Source organism: Onychomys torridus, chromosome 3 (assembly GCF_903995425.1).
Source record: "Onychomys torridus chromosome 3, mOncTor1.1, whole genome shotgun sequence".
NCBI classification, from domain to species: Eukaryota; Metazoa; Chordata; class Mammalia; order Rodentia; family Cricetidae; genus Onychomys; species Onychomys torridus.
In genome coordinates this window covers 121,652,034-121,671,269 of record NC_050445.1, presented here as the reverse complement: position 1 = coordinate 121,671,269, position 19,236 = coordinate 121,652,034, and the positions used below count along the sequence as shown (strand labels likewise).

At 38.8% G+C, this 19,236-nt stretch overlaps 1 protein-coding gene across 2 annotated transcripts in view; it reads right to left on the bottom strand.

The window, feature by feature from the left end:
- Ctnna2 (catenin alpha 2) overlaps positions 1-19,236 on the bottom strand; it is a 1,122,097-nt gene that overhangs the window by 231,237 nt on the left and 871,624 nt on the right. For both annotated transcript variants that reach the window (XM_036182154.1, XM_036182155.1), the window contains exon 9: positions 15,714-15,866. In XM_036182154.1, the coding sequence (XP_036038047.1) occupies positions 15,714-15,866 (153 nt within the window). The remainder of the gene's footprint in view (positions 1-15,713; positions 15,867-19,236) is intronic.

Below are 19,236 nucleotides of genomic sequence, written 5' to 3'. Positions count from 1 at the left end.
AAAACTTGAGCTGGCAACATGACTCAGTGAATAAAAATGCTTTGCAGAACAAGCTTGGTAACCTGAGTTTGATTCCTAGAATCCACAGCTGAAAGAATAAAAAACAACTCTTTAAAGCTGTACTCCGACCTACACACACACACACACTCACACACACACACACACACTCACACACACACACACACACAAAACACTCATACACACATAATAATAAATAAATTTAATTTTTTATAAGAAACAAACTTGTTTATGACACTATTTGGTCATTTATTCACATTAAATAATGTGTGTTACAAATTAAGCAATATAGGTATGGGACATGAAGTATCTATAACTTTAATGTTATGATAAATAAGTTTATTTATCATAAAGTTTGTCAACAAATGGCTCTCAGATGGAGATAGTTGGCAATGCATTGATGATTTTTTTTCATCATAATTGGGTTAAAGTGTGCCATTGTTATGTACTGAATTAAATCTAGCAATGCTATTTACTCCTGCATAGGACTGCAGCCCATCACAAAAAAATTTTCAAGGTAGAATGTCAATAGGGAGGAGATTGAAAGCCCTGTTGTATTTTCCTCAGTAGATACTTTGATCTTTGTAATCTCTGTCCATGTAATATTCTCATTTAAAGTAGAAGGGATAGCTGCCTTTGAAATTATGATCAGTCTCCATGATGTCCCAGCATGCAAAGTAATCAGATACACAACTGAAAGTATGCCACAGGAGCTGCAGGCACTCTAAATGTCTGAAAATTGTCAAGTCCCTTGATCAAAACAATGTAGTCACTCTTTTGAAACTCACTAGGGAAGAGATGCGTAACGAATTACAGGAAACTCTGTGTGAACAGATGCACACTTACCTCCCTCTTACCTTCTGGAGAAACTGGTATAGAACTGCCATTTCACCAGGAAACTCTGCAGGAGAGACTGGAGAACTATGAGCGGCCAACCCTTTCCTTAGAGATTTACCCTTGGAATGTTCTGGGTAGAAAAAGCACTCCCACAATGTCATTGATGCTTCTTATCCTCTTTGGAACTCCAAGACAGCCATGTAAACTGCCAGAGTGCTGGGACAGAAGCCCTCTCTCCAAATTTTTCTTAGGTAAATGAGACAAAGAGTAAATTGTTTTCATTTTGATAAGGGGGATTGATGCCCTCTAAATTAAAAAACCCTGTCTTGCAAACAAACAAACAAACAAAAAAAGAAAGAGAGAAAGAAAAAAAAAAGAAAAGGTTGGTTTATAATTCAATGTGTATGCATGTGTTTATGCATGTAGGGGTGTGCTTTACTGACTGATCCATCTCCCCATCCCTGTGACTGTGAAAATCACAGACACTCCATGGGGAAGCCCGTCATATATGGACAGAAATGCACTTCAGGATGCTTCACAAGAAAAGGGACTGCACATTTCCTGTACAGTGTTATGACAGGATGCTAGTGAGAGCAGAATTGTAGAGTTACTTGCAGATAAGTAGTCTTGTAAACCAAAAATAAGTCATGATTTGACCTACCACCAAACAACACTCAGCTAAAGAAGCCGTTTTGATCCCCACAATCAAGTGTCTCAAAAGTCATGTCCTTTGAAGTGATGCCTTCAAGTATGTGTTGCCTAGTTCTTGAGAGAGAGAGAGAGAGAGAGAGAGAGAGAGAGAGAGAGAGAGAGAGAGAGAAATTTGCAATTTACATCCAAGCTAGTGCAGTCCTCACCTACCTATGGTAACCACAACACTTGGTAAACCTTTTTCCCCACAAGGGGACATTGTTCACTTTTCATCTATCTGAGGAGATCCAAGGATACTTCTACCCCTTAGGGTCCACTGTGGAGGGTGAAGCACTCTCATGCCAATGAAGTTCCTAATCATGAGAGGAAAAAACAGATGCTCCAATAGAAGAAAGGGCAGGCAAGAAATAAAGGCAATCCACGTTCTTGAAGAAGACATGGCTAATACTGCCAGAGCTGAGTCATAGGGTGAGATTCTTACTTTCACGGTGAGGAGAGAAGATGAGGCAAGACTTAAGAAATCATATTGGAGGGATATAGGGAAAGGAGGGTCTGACTCAAGTGAAGTGGGCAGCAAATGTGGTTGCCAAGAGTTCTATCATGCAGTGCTCTGACTCATGACTTAATCTCTGATGTGTCACTGCCCTGGGGGCCAGTTATCCCTCTAGTTGACTTCCCAGACTATCTGACTTCTGCCATGTTTCCTTGCTTTCCTCTGACTACAAGAAACCCTTCAAAGAAACATTTAATATGCTTAAAAGTTTCAATGCCTCGTATGTCTACACATGCTATTATATCCTTGTTATTTATATTCTTCTCATTATTTTGAAGGGAGAAATATAAAAGCCAATGAATTTTGTTCGTTCTCATTTTTGTCTTTTTTAAAACTACAAAAGGTTATGTTGTGAGGAGAGATGATGAATCTCTTGGATCTTGACCCCTTTCCCCGCCCTCTACCCCCATCACAAACACATAAACTCTATAAGGAAATCATCTACAGGACAATGAACAGATTGGGAAAGACATGTTCATTCTTTCAATCCTACAAGAAAACATTTGGCAGAGATTAAGTTGTGAGACCTCTATTGTTTTAGCATGAAAAAGAACAACTTGTCAGCTTGTGTAAGTAACTAAGTGTTTTTGATGGTAAATGACATTTCATGAAAATATTGATACAAGTCCCAGGCTCTTAGAGTGTATGGCATTCACACTCCAGAATGTCTGAACAGGAGCAGGCAAGGGCAGCAGTCTGATTGGAAGGGGAACCCGAGGAACCTCTAGAAAGTAAAATTGTATTACAGTTTTACTTCTACTTCATATTAAAGGTCAATTAAACATCATTTTCCCTGAAGGCATTTATATTGTATTTTACATATGATGAGGGGGAGCCATGTTTAGACTAAAGAGTGTGGTTGTGCGTCTAATACCCCTTCATATACTCTTACGTACTAAAGTGGCTTTGAGGGACCAAGAATCTTGTTAGAAACTGGAGGAGATCACATTAAAGAATGTTATAACACCTACCACTCACTGACACTGTGTCTATTCACAAGTAGGTCCTAATGATGCTGCAGAAAAAGAAAGCAGAGGGCCAGCAAGATGGCTCATCTTGTAAGGTCCTTGATACTGAGTCTGGTGACCTGGGTTTGATTTCTAGGAACTTTGTTGTGAAAAGAGAAAAACAACTCCATAGCATTGTCCTCTAATCTCCAGAGGCATGTTTTAGCATGTCAGAATATCAAGCACACAGAAAGAAAGAAACACATACAAGCATACATATAACGAGATATCAATTAATCTAAACAAATTATCTCTGACAACTGACCATTACTTAATGGGTGAATTGCTCTTTGCTTCTATCATTAATCTCTGTCCTCACCTCTCATTGGCTCACATATATACAAGGCCAAAGGAAATTCAAAATACTTACACCTGTCAGTCACAAATCAAAGTTATGGCTTATATCAAAGGATGGTGGGTTCCATATTGTTGGTTCCTTCATGGTCCAGGACAGCATAGGTACACATCAAAACCCAAGCTTCAGTATCACTTAAGGCTTAAAGCCAGTGAGATATTATTATAGTGAAATATTCTCATTGTAAACTTGTAAATTCCTTAGACCAAGGTAATTATTTTTTTCCTTTGTTCTAGAATCTGAAATCTTGAGCCACATAATCACCAAGATAAGTGATTCAAAAGTGTACGTCTTATACAAAATCTGAGGATGAATTGTTAAAGTAATGGGCATATTCACACAGTTTATTATATGGTCTAAGAAATCCCAGTCGCCAGGTCCAAAATACCTAGTGTTGCATTTTAAGTTAAGGGTTGAAATTGCTTATACACTGAGCCTCAAGCTGGCCATAAGGGCTCTATGAAGTTAGTTTCTACCTTCTTCTAAATTTAATGGAGTCAGGGCAATCTGAAAAGTTGTTTTTAGTTTAAAAAAAAAAAAAAAGGTGTCCCAATGCACCTGCCTTCCAAACTATGGCTGCAGGCTGGCTACAGGGCTTTCTGATATAAAAGCATTTGTAGGTAGCAAAAATTGAATACATGAACATTCAAGAGTGTTTTTTGCCTGGGCAATTAAAATTTTCCTGCTCTTAAACAAACCACATAAGTTTTAATTGGATACAAATTTTTCAGTTTTGCTTTGAAGGGGTATGACCTTAATCTGATAAGCTTATGCTCCAAGGTAGATTTCAAAGTTAGCAGAATATCTAGGTATATGTTAACAATTGCAGAAAACAGAAAAATACAAAGTTATATACATGTGCACACATCTAGTTTCCAGATGATGAATTGGTAAACTTATTTATTAGTACAAGAAAAGGTCAAAAAAACTTTCCCACTTATCTGCAGCAAAGACACTGAATATAATAACCTGCTAATGTCTGATCTGCCGACATCACTATGAAAACCCAGACACCAGTTTCCTGAGACTATTCCTAATACATCTCATTACTTTTTGTTTACTTTAAAGAACATAGACTAAAATCATAATGCCATCGTGGTGGATTATATTTCTATTGTGTAGAAGGTAAGTTGTTCAGGAGAATATATAGCTAATAATTAATTTGTAGTATATAGGGAAATCAAGAGAGCATGTGGAGAAGCAGAAGAGGGTTCCCCAGGCTGTCTAAACCTGCCTCTGTCACTCACCCACCAGCTGGTGACTTTGAGTCTGATAACTTTTAGTTTCCTTGAGCTTCTCATCTGAAAAACTATATTTATTACCAAATGTCTTATAGCTATGATTCATGAATTTTTGCCTAACAATTTAGAGCATGACCTAAAGAGCGGTTGGAATTCCCCTTCTCCTGAGATGTGAACAATATAATTGCTTCATCTTTTCTACATTATTCTTCAGAAGCATATTAACTATTGGGAGAAAACCTCAGGGGTTGGTTGAGGTGTGACTAAATTTTGTGCAAATGCCAGAAAGCCAAAATATCATAGAAACTCACAGTTGGTTCTTCTTATGAGTATTCTTTCTAAATTGAGTTAAATAATCAAGGCCCTCTAGTTCATGTTTTGGCCATATTATAAACAGCTAAGCTGAATCTGGAAGAATGTACAATCATGGCTAATTCATTAGTTGCAAAAGAATTCTAACATGGAAATATTTACTGTTCTTGGGTTCCATTGTTTACAAATCATCATGAAAGCAAAGCAGATTGGAGTCAGAAAGGCTGAGCAAGTGAAAACTTGTGATATTAGTGAGTGAGTTTAACCTCTGACCCAACACTATCACCTTGAAGCAACTTGGATGATTCACTGTACTAGAGTTAGCAATAATTATCCTGCAAGAGTGTGTAGGGCTTCAAGCAATAAATGAGGAACTCTTCTCTGAGACATGATTGAGAGAGATGTCCAATAGCATCAATAGCAGGAGCTCACATTTTTTTGAGCAACGGCTTTTGAGACCAGGCACTTTACCAAAAGTTAGCATGGTGGATTTGACTATATGCTATATATAAGAGACCATTAGACTATGTGTAGGAATAGTATAAAAATGTAGCTCACACATGGAGTCTGTTGCTTTCTAGCTGTGTGACACTGAACTAGCTATGTAAATTTAGTGTTTGTGCATGTGCAAGTTCACATGTGTGTATCTCTGTATATACATGTACATGTGCATGCATATGGTGACCAGAAGTTAGCCTTGAGTGTTCTACTCTAGCACTGTCCATTTTTTTCTTTTGAGACAGGGCCTCTTTATTGGCATGGGACTTGCCAAGTAAATAGTCTAGCCTGGGCTGGCCAGGCAGTAAACCCAGAGGACGCTGATATCATTGCCTTCAGAGCCCTGGTATTAGAAGTTCATGTCACTACACCTAGCTTTTTTATGTGGTTTCTGGAGCTTGGACTCAGGTCCTTATATTCTAAGGCAAGGAATTTAGCACCTGAGTTTCTCCCCTGTGCTCCATTCCAAAATGTCTCCTTATCTCAGCTTTTTTCATCTGTAAACTTTAGTTAACTATACTGGCTATTCATAAAGTTTTCAAAAGTATTAAATAAAGGAAAAGGTTCTAGTCTTTACTTACTTGTTTGTTTTTGTTTTTGTTTGTTCGAGATAGGGTTTCTCTGTGTAGCTTCGTGCCTATCCTGAAACTCACTCTGTAGCCCAGGCTGGCCTCGAACTTACAGAGATCTGCCTGCCTCTGCCTTCTGAGTGCTGGGATTAAAGGCGTGTGCCACCACTGCCCAGTTTATATTTATATATTTATATATTTATATATTTTTTATTTATATTTACATATTAAGAGTCTAGGGGCTGGTTAGTTGGTTTAGTGGGTAAAGATGTTTGCTTTGACAGCCAGTTTAATCCCCAAGAAAACCACATAGTAGGAAGAGAGAACCACTTCTACTGATTATCCTCTGACTTCCACATGTGTGCTATAGAATGCACACACACACACACACACACACACACACACACACACACACACACACTAAATAAACAAACAAACAAATAAATAAATAAATAAATAAATACAATAATTTTTAAGAACAGTCTAAAATGGACATTTCATTTTTTATGAGATATTTTTATGGTATCCTTTTAGGAAGAAAACAAGATAATATTTAGAATTTAAGTACTCTTTGGAGAAAAGGTGATATTGGTCTAAATATATTTGTACATGTGAATATTACTGTAAGTGTACAACATGACTGAGTGAAACAAAACAGATCCTCACAGACTATTAGTACTTTTGTTTTTTCAATGGCCGATTTTGTGAGAGAACTCAGTACCTCAGGTCTAGTTTAGTGTATTGGCTGGATCAGGACTGTCACCTCTGAGCAAAGGGGCACATCAATACCGATCATGTATGCTGGAAACCTTATAGATCCAGTCTGTCCATGTAGTTATTGGGTCATCATTTCTTGGTTTTCTCTTTGGCTCACAGTTGACTCAGAAATGCTAGTATTTACAAAGCCCTGTTGAATTTCTTTAAACCCAGGAGCTAGCTTTCAGGGCCATACCTATCCAATAGCTGCAGTCGGAGCCAACTGAGAGACAGTCAGAGTGGCTAACCCCCATGCTTTTTGAAACTTCCAACTGATTGTATTACTGCAGAATGTCAAAACTTGTAGTCATCCAATATCTTAGCAAGACAGCTCAAACTCAGAAACCTACCCAAATTCATCTGTTCTTCATACCTCCTCCACTGCTGTTCCAGCCATAGTGCTAATCCTTGTGACCAAAGATGGTAATCCCATAAGTTCTTTTCATTTCTGCTTTCCCTACTCTAGGCTATCTAGAAGGTAATAGTAATTGGAAAAACAAAAAACAAAAACAAAACTTAGTAGTGTTACATCTTTGTTCAAAATTACCTGACATGTCTAGCTACCTAAGGAAAATTCTGATTCTTCTCTCTAAGTCTAAATTTCATTTCTGGGGCTTCTTCCCCACTCTTGGCTGCAGTTGTGCTGGTCTCTTTGTCCTCTATAAACATTGCAAGCATACTGCTTCTACTTTGCATTCTTTGTCTTCACTGTCCCCGTGGCACAGAGTTATCTTATTTAGGGTTGATACTGTAGGGATAAAACAGCATGACCAAAACCAACTTAGGGAGAAAGGGGTTTATTTCAGCTTATAGCTCTCAGGGCATACTTGTTATTGAAGGAATTCAAGGTAGGAACTTAAGGAAGGAACCTGGAGACAGGAACTGAAGCAGAAGTCATGGAGGAGAGCTGCTTTCTCCCCAAAAGTATCCTCAACCTGCTTCCTTTTTTGTTTGTTTTCTGTGGTTGTAGTTTGTTTGTTTTTTAGGTTTTTTTGTTTTGTTTTGTTTTGTTTTGTTTTGTTTTGTTTTTTTAAGATTTATCTATGTAGCCCTGGCTGTCCTGGAATGCACTCTGTAAACCAGGCTGGCCTTGAACTCACAGAGATCCAGCTGCCTCTGCCTCCCAGGTGCTGGAGTTAAAGGTGTGCACCACCATGCCCAGCTTCTACTTTCATTCTTACATACTCCAGCACCACCTGTCAAGGGTGGCACCAGCTGAGGACTCCCATATCAACCACCAATTGAGAAAATGCTGCACAGGTTCATGTACAAGCCAATCTAATGGAGGCATCTTCCCAGTCGAGGGTCCCTCTTCCTGAACAACTCTTGCTTATATCAAATTGACATAAGTTCAGCCTTCACAGTCTGGTTAATAGTTAACTAATGAGGGAAGCACACTGACTTAATGACCTCTCATCCATCATTCTTGGTCCCTTGATACATCTTGTTTTGTACTATAGCACATGTAGGGAAGGGAAGACCTAAAAAACAGTTAATATTTAGACAACATGGTTCTCAGATGAATTCTGGTCAGCTAAAATATGGCAAACACCAGCTATATGGAAGTACTATGAGTCAGTTAATGATGGCTGACACAGGACATATGGACCCAGAAGTATAAACAGTGACATAATCTGTTCTATAGTTCTACTCATAGCAAAATGTCACGTTTATGTCATTTTGTAGAAGCACGGCCTGGCGATCAGAGGTGAGGGATTTCTCCTTTCACCGCTGCCTGTCTCCTGCCTGCACAGGCCAGCAAGTACTCACCAGTGGCCTGTGTTCCATTCTGAGTGTGTGCTTGCTGTGTGTAGATGTGTGCCTGGAGGACTGCTATCATGGGCCTACCTGTGGATCTTATCTGCCTGTGAATCCTCAAAATTTCTTCTAAATCCAAGCCCCTTGTGACCGCTTACTACTCTTAGCATTAGATATTGAGCCACATTCACAGAGTTCAACATTGCATATTACACATTTACACTCTGCCTCATCTTTTCCAATAGAATGCATAGTTCAGGATGCATTTGTCTTTTTTTTTTCAGTTTTCCTTTTCTTCCCAACCCTCATCTATGAATATTCCGATTATAAAATCTGTCTTGCCGTCAACCACAGCTGAAAACCCAGTCTCTGTGGCTCAATCCTGACCCTGTGTTCTTGGAGAAGGTCAAGTCAAGTTTGAAGGCTTTTTTTTTTTTTTTTATGTATGGTCTCATGTTTTCCATACTCCACACTGGCCTCAGTTTCACTATGTAGCTAACGTTGGTCTTAAATACCTGATTGTCCTGCCTCCATTGTACTGGAATTACTAGTGTTGGCCACTGTAGCTGGCTTTGTCCATAGTTACACTGCCCAGTAATGAACCAGCCTCATCTAATGGGAACTTTCTCATACATTGTCGCTGAATATAGCAATATGAAAACAGAGGGATTATTGAGGAGAACGATCACTCAGGACATTTATACAACCACTCTTGTGCTTAACTGATGGTCACATAGCAGTTCTGCATACCAGGGTATGTCTCTTTCTTTCTTCCAAGCCTTGAATCTTTTTGACAGAAAAAAAAAAAAATCATCTCATCACTTTAAGACATATCTATAAAGTGTGTGAAGTCAAGACCATGCAATGGAGAAGTGAGATGGCCTTGTCTAACTCATTATCCCCAAGGCCTCAATGTTGTCCTTGTCAGACAGAACAATCATCCTCCCTCAGAGCCACAGTAACCAAGGCTAAGAACATGAGCATATTTGTAAGGTAGAGAACCAGGGCAAAAGAATGGTGGAGTTTGGACACCACTTTCACAGCTGTCTGAAAGTAACTCAGATATGAAGCATTGGAGAGGCAATACAGTGAGCCCTTTCTACTCAGAGAAGATAGCATTTCCCCACATCAGTTCCTCCAGAGTTGAAATTCTCCTTGGTGGTAAATCAGAGAATTAAATAGGCACTATGCCTCTTTACTGTTGATCCCTAAGGTGACCCTTAGCATCCTGCAGACATACTATTAAGATACATTACCTCAGGGGCTAGCAAGCTAGCAATATTGCTAGCTACACTTATTATTTTATTCCTTCTTTGGGCACCATCTATTTATTGAACTCTTGCTACAGGCAGGCACTCAGTTAGGTGCTGAGGTGTTGTTAGGAATCAATTAGGCATGGTCCTCTCCCTAAGGGAATTGGTAAACTAGCAGGAGCCATATGATATGGCTATCTGAGCTGTATGTGTGTGATTCCAAAGTAAATGGGATACCAGGAAAGTGAGAAATGCAAGGAGTTGACCCCACCGCAGGACATTCTCAGAAAGCAGAACAATAGAAATGAAAAGGAGGGAAAAGTGAGAAAAGGAAGACAAAAAGTAGGAACACAGTGGGGAGAAGCACAGGCTATGCAACCAAGCAAGGGTGTCATGTGGCTGATACCTTGAAAAAAGGGGTACCAAACAAGTTAGCCCACAGTCTATAGTGTGTCAAGCAAACTATATAGGTTTTGATTAAATGTTGGGCATTGGGGCTTGAGAGATGGTTTGGTGGGTGAAAGCCTTTGCTGCTCTTGCAGGCACATGATATATATAAACTCACACAGGCTCTCACACTGAAACATGAAAAAAAATAATTGTTAAAATATTGGTCCTTTATGTGCATTCCTGTGTGTGGGCATATGTGTATATGTGTGTATGTGTGTCTTTGTATGTTTATTTTATGCATGTTTGTGTACAGGTGCACTTGTCAGTGCATGCAAGTGTAGGAGGCAGAGGTCAATACCAGACATCATCCTCTGTTGTGCTGTACTTTATTTTTGCAAGGCAGGGTCTCACATAGAACCTGAAGCTTGTTGTTTTCAGCTGGACTGACTGGCCAGGAAGCCCATGGAATCAACACTTCATCAGCACTGGGGTTACTGACACACAGTGCCACACCCAGCATTGTGTTGAGGATTTGAACTCTGGTCCTTTATGTTGTGTGGCAAGTACTTTACCCATTGAGCCATCTCCCTTCTCAAAATGTGAGTCTTTACTTGAGAAAAACAGACAGCTTTTGCATGATTCTCAGACAGAGAAAGCACTTGATCTGATTACCAGTTCACTCTATCAGTTGCATACAAAACAATCCGAAGGGTCCAGGTAAAAAAGAAAGGCCCGAGCAGAGCCTTTGCAGGTCCCCAAAGTACAGAGCAAGTGGTTTTCATTACTGGTGGAGCTGGGGAGAAGGAATGTTAGGACAGTTGACTGAGTAGCCAAGCAATAAGAGAAGCAAATGTGGAGGCACAAGACAGCTGGACTGGTTTTTGCATCTCATTTTCAAAATTAGTTTGTATTTTCATTGCTGCAATGCAGATTGTGCCCCCAATTTACATCCCCACCACCTCCAAGCACATTACTTTGGTAGAGAGTTGCCGTAATTTGCATTCCATTTCTGCAAAATTCCATTCAATTTGCTTGGATATGAGGTCCAACAGGTGTCCTCTGAGAATTTCTGTGCATCCTGAGTCGGCCCACGCTGGAGTCCTTGGTTAACCCACAGAGGGTTTGGAAACAAGTGATCAAGGGAAAATATCAATATTCGTTTTATTTAGTTGCAGTGAGACATCCTGCAATAGCTGGACTAAAAATCAGAAAACAACAGAACTGGCCTGCTGAATTCCTCCAATCATAATATCCTGAGGGAGAGTCACCTATTTTTGTAAAATATTAAAAATATTATGAATGAAAAAAAAGTTTCCAAAATGACCATTCTTAAGACAATTATGAAAAGCCAAAGAATTTCTTCCTACTCATATTTTACTGAAATTCTGTTTGCACTAAATGATTGTTAAGTGTTTTCTATTTGTGTGATAGGTAGTGACAAACTTAATTCACCTAATTTTATCAATTTCTGATCTGGCAAGATGGCTTAGTGGGTAAAGGTGCTTGATGCCAAGCCTGAGGAACTGAGTTCAAATCTCCAGGAACTACATGGTTAAACAAGACAAACAACTCCATAAGTTTTTTCCAACCTCCACTTGCATACTCAGTACTTCACACTACACACATACACACACACACACACACACACACACACACACACACACAGATGACTATGATGAAAAAAAATATCTTTTAAAAGTATTTTTTAAAATGGCACTCATTTTTGTGAAACCATATACTAAACTAAGGAGTAGCAAACAAATATTCAAAAAACAGAAACAGGTGGGAAATTGAGCATAAAATCCAAAGTCAAGAAATACTGAAAAACTAAAATTATTGTCATAGAGCTAAAGTTACATGTATATATAAGCCAGGAGGCAACATTTAGTGTCATCTTTCTTCAATCACTCCCTATTTTATTTTTCAATATTATGAGACTGCCCACTAGCTCCAGGGATCTTGGGAAGGCAGGCACCTGCTACTGTACCCAGCTTCTCTAAGTGTATGCCAGGGATCAAACTCAGGACCTCAAGCCTGCCTGCTAAGCCTTTTTTTCACATGGGATATTCATCAGACTACATTTATATCATTAAAAATATATCTCTCTTAGGAAATGAGTAATGGAACAAACTTAATCTATCTGCAAATAACATCATTCACCACAAAATAGAGAATTTTCTTTACTGATATCTAGAAATATCACATATTTATATTAACACCACATTGTTCTAGAGCCTGGGTCAGCACAATAATAATGCAAGGGAGAAAAGAAAACAAGGATTAACAAAGATGAAATGTCACTGTCATAATTTATAGGCACATGATTCTGTACACTGGGTTCTGAAATAATAGAAACTTGTAGAATTATCAAATGAACTTATAAAGTCAATGAACATAGAATCAATATGTCATGCATGTAAATTAAGAAAAACTAAGAAAGTCTCTAAGTTAACAAAGATCATTTTGCAAAGTAGAAACAAAGACTTTACTGAAAGTCCACAAACCACATTAATTGTTTGATTGCAATCCACACACTAGTCCCTGCTCCCACTTGGATATGAAGACATTCCAAGATGCTGTTGGCTGAATAGTCCACACACAGCCAATTATAAGGACAAGTTAAGCAGTGAAAGCTTCAATTTTCTGATGTGGGCAGCTGAGTGACCTAAGGTCTCCTCCACCTGCCACAAGCAAGGGATCAAAGACAGCAGCTGGATTCATCTATGGTGAACACAAAGCCAGGAAGGGAAAAGGCTGACTATGGTACATTGCAAGAGAAAGGAAGAATGATTAGAAAAGACAGCTCATACACCCTGGCCTTATGTTTAATGACTGTCATATCTGTATTCCAAAAGTGTGTTACAAATGAGGCCATGCACAGAGTTAATGACATTGACAGTACTGAACACAGGAAATGCTTACCATTTGAAATTAACTTGAATCTTTTTATACACAGTGTTGACAATACACTGCTTGTGGAGATATACTGTGTACCCTAATAACACTTGCCTGAAGAGGTGTAAAGTACATAAGTTTGAAAGACATCAAAAGATAGTTTTGGGTTGGTAATACAAGTTAGGATAGAAGGTGAATTAGGTACACCATTTTGGACTCACCAAAATAGGGTAGATAATGGAATATTTTATCTGAATTTGACAAATGTTTATGGACTGGACACTGTTAATGTTACTCTTGACTATATTTATTTTATATATTTATTGTACTTATTATATATAGTTTTTCTTACATTAGTTATAACCTTCTCTTATTATTTTAGAAAAAAAGGGGGAAATGTGGTGATATATTGTATACCCTAATAAAATTTGCCTGAAGATCAAAGAGACAAAGGAACAAGTCTCTGCTGCATCTCACCTTGCCAACTCCATGAATCCTCTGACTCAATGTCTCTGAGTCCTCAGCCAAAAGGAGTCCAGCTGAAAAGGCCTCCAGCTGAAAGGGGATTCAGCCAAAAAGCTTTCCTCAGCCAAAAGGGGCTTTAGTTCCTGTCTCCTCATGCCTTATATACCTTTCTCCGCCCAGCCACATTACTTCCTTCTTAGTGCTGGGATTAAAGACATGAGACTTCCCAAATACTGGTAGTAGAGCCATGAGATCTTAAGTGCTGGGACTAAAGGCCTGTGCCACCACTTTCTGGCTCTGTTTCTCTCCTGGACTGAATTAACCTCATGTAGTCCAGGGTGGCTTTGTTCTCTGAGATCCAGACAGATCTCTGCCTCCCGAGTGCTAGGATTAAATGTATATGCCACCGCTGCCTGGCTTCCATGTTTAATCTAGTAGCTTGTTCTGTCCTCTGATCTTCAGGCAGAGGGTATACAATGTATCACCACATTTCCCCTTTTTTGTTTAAAGTAATAAATCAGGCAAATTTCATTAGGGTACCTTGTATAAATTCTACAAATAAAACTACAATACCTTACAAAAGATGGTATGTCTATATGCTAATATTATTTTGTTTCACATTCATATCTAAATTCTGATAGCATTCATTCAGCAATCTTCTTTTCTCCTTCTTTTGTTCCCCCCACTCAACTTTCAACTCCTCCTTCATCATCTTCTTGACACCTAAATAAAACAGTGGACCTGTTTTCATTTCAGCTTGCATCTGCATATACCTTAAATGGTTTTATCCCTATTATCAAAAGAGAATGCACCACAGTGGTGGTGGTAGTGATGCTAAGTGCTATTTGTAAGTTTTGCCTTGCTGCTTGCAACCATTCCAGACCCCCCTGATCATCACCCTTCCAAGATTCTTTCACACATTTCTTGATTAACATCCATGTCTTTTTGTCTTAAGACCATATCGCTAATTCTGTTTTTGCTAAATTATAGCCATTCACTTCCTAAATCCAGGCAGCCTGAATATCATTTCCCCTCTGCATAGTGTTCCAATATCACTGGGTATAATTTTAGATTTATAATGAAACTCCCACGGATTTCTCCACTTCATAAAATATATTTATGATCCTGAACTTACATTAGTATTGGCCCAAGATCTTCCACAAGGAGTCTAAACAGCTAGTTAGAAAAATGGATTTTTTTTTCCCTACAAATTCACTGTGTGGCCAGTGTTGTGGGACTTTCTTTTACTAAGTATAACATAGCCATTCCTATCTTGAAATCAGAACAGTAGTTATTGCCCTCATGAAATCCCTCCCTACAAGATTGGCCTATGAACATTTCCTCATAGAGGGTGAGGGTTGGAGGGTCCTTAGCCCCTCACCTGAAAGTCCAGAAACTACCTCTTCCCTGCCTCACCAAGTTTTGTATAATTGTATTCCAGTTGTTTCTGGAAGTACTGGAGTATATAAAGGTCAAAGATTAACTGAGGGAGGTACTCCATGTCTGCAACTCTCTGAGATCATCACCAATGCTGAGGTGAGCTTTTCAGTGATTCAGCTATTAGGGCTCCTGTAGGTACCTCCTTACCCAAGTTCTTATAAGGAAGTTACACATCTCACTGGTTCATCAAGCCAGGCTTAGATGAAATAATTCCATCGTCATGTCCTTAGCACCCTAGCTGGAGTCAACAGATATTTGCTCATGTTTCTCCAGTAAAACTCACACAATAACCAGGCAAGCTAGGCTTTACTGAATGCAGTGGGATAGAAAGTGGGGAGGGCAGGAAGGAAACAGGTTCTAAATTATCCATCTGGAAATTTTAATTCCACTCCTTCTCTCCAAACCTGCCATTCAGTGCTGGAGAATCCCTCACTACTCCAGTTCCAGCTTCTGCTTATTGCTCAGGAAACTTAGCAGACATTTTTTAGAGTAGGAAGAGTCATGGTACACAGCAAGGAAGGGTGGCTAATAATTTTTTTTCCTCTGAGGGGAGCAGAGTACTCAGAAAATCAAGGCAAAAAAGCTTCTAGTACTTGACTTTTCCAAGAAAACCACAAAACAGCAGTCTATTAAAACCTCAAGAGTCATGTGTAGAGACACACTACATATCTCCACCTTGCATTCTGAGACCTGCCTCCCCACGTCTGTGACTTACCTCCACCAGTTTGTTGGCATGTTCACGGAAAACTTGGGCATATTCCTTAACTTCCTTTTCGTTCCCACTCTTTGCAGCCTCAATGAGAACCAGCAAAGGGACATTGGTTTCCAAGAAAGAATCTGATATGTGATCCATCACGGCTTTCCGAAGCTACAGTTAAGAACAGAAGCAGAAAGACATTAAGGAAAAGAATTGGCAGTCTTTTCCTAAAGCGCTGTCAAGCTTTCATTACAATGTAAACAATGGTGATGGTTAGTTTTAATTGACAACGTGACACAACTTAGAATCTGCTGAGGAAATTTTCTCAATGAGAGATCACCTAGCTCAGGTTAGCTTGTGGGGATACATAGGAGGAAATATGTTGATTGTGTTCACTAACATGGAATGACCCAAGCTACCAAAGGCAGCACTATTCCCTAAGCAGGAAATTCTGGACTCTATAAATGTGGAGGGGGGATGTTGAGCACTAAGAAATATACACACATTCATTCTCTCACTGCTACCAACTGTGGATGAGACTGTCTTGCTTTGACTTCCACACAAGAAGTGACTGTAGCCTGGAATTATAAGTCAACTCAACCCTTTCTTCCCCGCTTGCTTTTTGTCTAGATAATGATTACAGTGGCAGAACTGAAATTAGGACAATATGAGTCCCACTCTCTTTTGCATTTTCTCTTATTACATCAAAGAAAAAGAGGTAGACTGATGTACATCTGCCTAGAGACTACATGTAATATACCCCTTGAAAATTACATAAACAGACTATAGCTCAAAACACTGACCAAAGATCAGTTCTCATCCTTCACTGAATTGTGTGTTTCACTCTACGGACTCTGAGTCTTGGTGAAGTTCAAGAACTCAGTTCTTCAGCAGCAGCGACTTCTAGGTACCAACCAGCCACTAGGGAGAACTTCAGATAGAGTACTGAGCCTTGATGCCACCTCTAAAATTTATCACTATGTGTAGCCTGCCCTTTTCACATCCACTGTTTGTACTTTACAGAGGAAAAACAGGAAACATCTGACAGTCATAAAAATATTTCAGCCCAGGTGCTATGGTGATGCAGTTGCTATGTTCCAGGAAGTAAAAAATACTTAGAATTACATTTCAAGGTAAGAAAAAACAAACCCGAATCTTCTAACAATGCATAATTACACACCATTCCCACACTATTAAAATAAGTGGGGCAGCTGCATGAAAACAAAATAAAACTGTCCCTGAACAATCACCTTGCTTCTACTTGGTTCATAATCATCTGAATGTATCTATCCTACAAATAAAAATAAACACAAGCAAAGACAGTAAATAATCTGTACATTTCCCAAATCAATTTATTAACACCTGTCCCAGAGGCTGTGGAGGAAGTTGACAATGTGACAGACACACTCTCTTGTGAGTGATCAGAAGCAGTAGTATGAATAGCAACCTCTTCTTTTGAGCACTAATGACCATAAAGGATGCATGTGAATGTAGGTAAGTTGGTTTGCCTTTCCTCTAAATTGCTTTGACATTTCTCCTTGTAAGATACAAGAAAGACTGTGTGAAGTTAAATTCACTACAATACTCATTTGGAAAAAAAAAAAAAAAAAAGTATGAACTTACTTCCTCAAATTACTATTAGTTATTTGTGATGTCATCTTTTAGGAGTATATATCATATGAGAACACTCAAGTAATTTATTTCCATATTCCATTGTTGAAGTCATTCAATAATATTATGAAACGTGGAGAATTGTTAAGGAAGTTCTCTAAGTGAAAGAGCTGGAAATCAGACAAGTGAAATTACTTGGCTTCTTCAGTCCCGACTGGGAAAGAAATAAAACAGTAAATGTGGACCTGGAGGGGCCTTAGAGGGAACATTTCAAACTAACCTGCCACAGCTGCTTCAAGGGCATATGGATTCATGTAGGGAAGAAATGAGTAGAGGTGTAGTAAAAAATGACTCGACAGGGACAAGAGAGAGAAATAGAAGTCTACATAAGGGGTATGTCGGAGGAAAATGAGGAAGGCTGTCCCACCAAGCAAGCCACCACATTTTTTGATACCTATAAAAAGTAGCTGAAGAAGCAGCTCTGTGAAGCTAGAAAAGACATCTGTATCAACTCTTCCTAAATCTTCGGAAAAATTTGTTTACAGAAGTGAGCAAAGTTAAGCATTACAGAAAGCTGTAAAGAGTGGTTTGTCCCCATATACAGTTAAACTACATAAGCAGAAAGATATGTCTATATAGCAGTTAAAATGGTAACCTTTAAAGAAAAGGTACCATACCATTTCAAATTAAATAAAGGACTTTATAAAAAAAAAAAACAAAAGATACAAAATAACAATAAAAACTGCTGTGAGAACAACTATGAACTAGGCATCATGACTCATACCTCTGATCCCAGTACTTGTGAAGTTGAGGCAGGACAATTACCACTAACTTGAGTCTACCCTAAGCTAGATAATGAGGCCTAGGCCAAGTTGTGCTACAGTGTAAGAATATCTCTAAAAAGTAAAATTGGGGAAATGGCTCAGTAATTGATTTAAGAGCACTTGCTGCTCTTTCAGAGGATGAGAGGTCAGTGCCCAGCATCCTTGCTGGGTGAGCACAGCCACCTTTAACTACAGCTCCTGGACATCCCTATACACTTGGAAGATTATACAAGAAGAACTAAAGAAAGCCAGGTGTTGAACATTTCAAACTGCCACAGCTTCTGGCAGAGCAGGGCTTCACATAGTAAAGGGGAAAGTGGGGACTTAATAAAATGAACTTGACAGGGACAAGAAAGACAACAGAAGAAGAAAGTCCACATAAGGGACTGATGTTCATGGGTACCCACACAGAGGTCTACACACACACACACACATGCGTGCCCACACACATGCATGCACACAAACAAAATAAAATATCTTTAAAAGTAAAGTAACTAAGAATTCTGTTTTAAAATTTAAAAAAGAATTGCAAATGCTCAATTTAAAAAAGACTGAACCAAAATGAATAAATATCACAGCAGGTGCCTTAAAAGAAATGAAGAAAAAATTCAAAGTAAAATATTAGTAAGAGCTTAAAAAAGGATGTGAGAAAAGATGACAAGTCAAAATAGGAAAAGAAATTCAATATATGGCTTCTAGGCATCCCTGAAGAAAGAAACCCAAAGCTATTGTAACTACTTACATCAAGACTCATGAAATAGGAAATTCCAGGAGACACAGAAAAGATGTTGATGTACTGAGCCCCACCTTCTCCTTCCCTCATCGCATGAAAAGATCATCAACAACAAAATGCAACCTGGTATGGCAGTGTATACCTATAATCTCAGGCACTGGAGAGAGGCATGAGTTTAAGGCTGGAGGGGAAAAAGAAAATGAGAAAGGAAAAGCAAGTAGGGTAGGAAAGAAAATGAAAAATCAGGCATTCAAACATGAGTAGAAAGTAGAAATAAAAGTGGAAAATATATAAATTCATATGGAACACCTTTAAGGTGAAGACCTTTTATAAGGTACAAGTCTAGAATCTATGAACCAAAGCAGGAATGGCT